We start from the raw sequence: 2,594 nt of genomic DNA on the forward strand, positions 1-2,594 counted from the left end.
CGCCGCCGCAGGCGCACACGCTGACCACGCTGAGCAGCGAGCCGGGCCAGTCGCAGCGAACGCACATCAAGACGGAGCAGCTGAGCCCCAGCCACTACAGCGAGCAGCAGCAGCACTCCCCGCAACAGATGGCCTACAGCCCCTTCAACCTCCCGCACTACAGCCCCGCCTACCCGCCCATCACCCGCTCGCAGTACGACTACAGCGACCACCAGAACTCGGGCTCCTACTACAGCCACGCGGCGGGCCAGGGCTCCGGCCTCTACTCCACCTTCAGCTACATGAACCCCGCGCAGCGGCCCATGTACACTCCCATCGCCGACACCTCCGGGGTCCCCTCCATCCCGCAGACGCACAGCCCCCAGCACTGGGAACAGCCCGTCTACACACAGCTCACCAGGCCCTGAGGCGAAAGGATGACATCACCCGTGCCCACCCCCTCCTTGATAGATCCAAGAGCAAGCAAAGAAACCAGCAGTGTCTCCTCGGGACATTTCCCTCTCTCTCACTCTCTCTTCCTCAAAGACATTAGCAGGAAAGGCAACTTGTGCACAAACGACAAGATGGCTTAACATGACCAATCCAAGCGCATGACCCACTTCTTGCGAGTCAGTGGCCTGGCCACTGGGCTAGATGGACGGACAGAAAAGGGGAGAGACTTGGACAAACATCCTTCACCCTTCATGGAGGCTGACGGAACCAGGGCCCGCCCATTTGCTCAATCTCTCTGCCTGTTTGGACTTTTGTAATTATTTTTTAGCAGTAATTAAAGAAAAGAGTCCTCTGTGAGGAATATTCTCTATTTTAAATATTTTTAGTATGTACTGTGTATGATTCAATACTGTTTTGAGGGGATTTCTACATATTTTTAGATTAAAAAAATAATAATGAAATGCTCTTATTTTTTCCAACAGCTGAACTACTCTTAGTGAAAGCCTGCGTCCTAGCTTGTTCCTGCAACCAGAGTATTTTTGTACAGATTTGCTTTCTCTTTAAAAGAAAAATGTATGTGTGCCGGTGTATTCACACACATAGACACACACACACACACACACCACAATGCAAAAAAAATTGTTACGTATGAAGTCAGTTGGGAGGTTAGTTTTGTATAATCCCTTCGGCTTTGTCTGACCGGAGGAGAAGCCGCCTTAAAAAGAAAAATAAAATAAAGACCTTATTTTCTTTTTTTGCGAATATGGAAGTAAATAGTCTAGAGAAGCATTTGGTAAGCTTTATCATATATATACATATGTATACTTTTTTTTTTTAAGCAAGAGAAACACCTTGAGCCTTAAAACCATTCTGCTGGATCTCAAGTTGCTAGATCCTGTTGGCCTTTGCATAGTTGTTCCAATTAGAAGAGAAATAAAAGGCCAGCCAAAAAAAGCAACAAAGTCTTATTTGGGGACAGTTTCAGCAGCCAATGCCCACCCCCAGCCCACTGCCCCCTGGTTGCCTGCCGCCCCGGGGGGCCCAGATGGGATGCAGATGCTGTCACCAGGTGCCTCTCTGGTCACCAGCAGTTAACCTTCAGAGACATTCCATATGCTAAAATTATTTATTTTGTAAGGAGAGGTTTTCATGGGGGGGTGGGGAATAATTCCTTTCCTTAAAAAATATTGTTTTTTAATTCACCTTCTTTTAAAATAGGTTGTTGGGGCCTTCCTCAAAGGGTATGATCCTCTGTTGTTAAATTATGTTCCTAACTGTAAGCAGTTTTTGTTTTTTGTTCTTTTATTTATCTCTTTAAGCTTTTTTTATTATTATGAAAAACAAGTTTCTTGGGCTTCCTTGTCCTAGATTTGTACAAATGCCTTTTTTTGTCCTTCCTTTCCCCTTTTCCATTTGTTGTTGTTTTTGTGATTCTTGTTGCAAACAAAACTGGAAACTTGTTTCTCTTTTGTGTGTGTGCATGTGTGTGCCAACGAGAGATAGCAAATGTAGTTCACCACTGAGTTCAGCACAGTTGCTTTCTGCCACAGAGCTGCCCCAATGGAGTGTGTGTGTGTGTGTGTGTGTACACATATGCACGCCACTCTGACACACAAGCACACGCCTGTGCCATGGACATTCCCCGTTTTCCCCGGCATGTTCTCTGAGAGAAAGGGCGGAGAGGAAGGGACAGGGGAGATGGGGCTGACAGACTGTCCTTACTGCTGTGGCTGGAGAGTTTGAGGGTTGCTTTGAGAGAAAAAAAAAGAGCAAACTTTTTTTGGTTTTTTTTAATTTAAAAGAAAAGATATATTAACAGTTTTAGAAGTCGGTAGAATAAAATCTTAAAGCACTCTTATAATATGGCAACTTTCAATTTCTGTATAAAAGCAGATCATTTTTTTAAAAAAAAAACACCTATTTCTGTAACTTAAAAAACCTGGCATTTAAATCATATTTTGTCAACTTTAGTTAAGATTTGGTTGATATTTGTGTTTTGTTTGTTTCCATGCTTGTCCCATCCCCCCAAAAAAACAAAACCTTTCTTTCGCTCTGTGAATCTCACTCGCAACTCTTTCTTCTTGTCCTGTTGTTTTTCTTTCATTTTTGTATATTATTGTTTACAATAAATATACATTGCATTAAAAGGAAAACGGCCTTAT

General features: G+C 43.8%; 1 protein-coding gene across 1 annotated transcript in view; it reads left to right on the forward strand.

Moving 5' to 3' along the window:
• SOX9 (SRY-box transcription factor 9) overlaps window positions 1-2,332 on the forward strand; it is a 5,146-nt gene extending 2,814 nt beyond the window's left edge. Inside the window, exon 3 of the mRNA XM_004709327.2 lies at window positions 12-2,332. Coding sequence (XP_004709384.1) covers window positions 12-407 — 396 coding nt within the window. The 3' untranslated portion in view covers window positions 408-2,332. The remainder of the gene's footprint in view (window positions 1-11) is intronic.
• Window positions 2,333-2,594: the final 262 nt, after the last annotated feature.

The sequence above is a fragment of the Echinops telfairi genome, unplaced genomic scaffold (genome assembly GCF_000313985.2).
Source record: "Echinops telfairi isolate 266 unplaced genomic scaffold, ASM31398v2 ScPeMD7_7458;HRSCAF=8496, whole genome shotgun sequence".
In the NCBI taxonomy this organism is placed as follows: domain Eukaryota; kingdom Metazoa; phylum Chordata; class Mammalia; order Afrosoricida; family Tenrecidae; genus Echinops; species Echinops telfairi.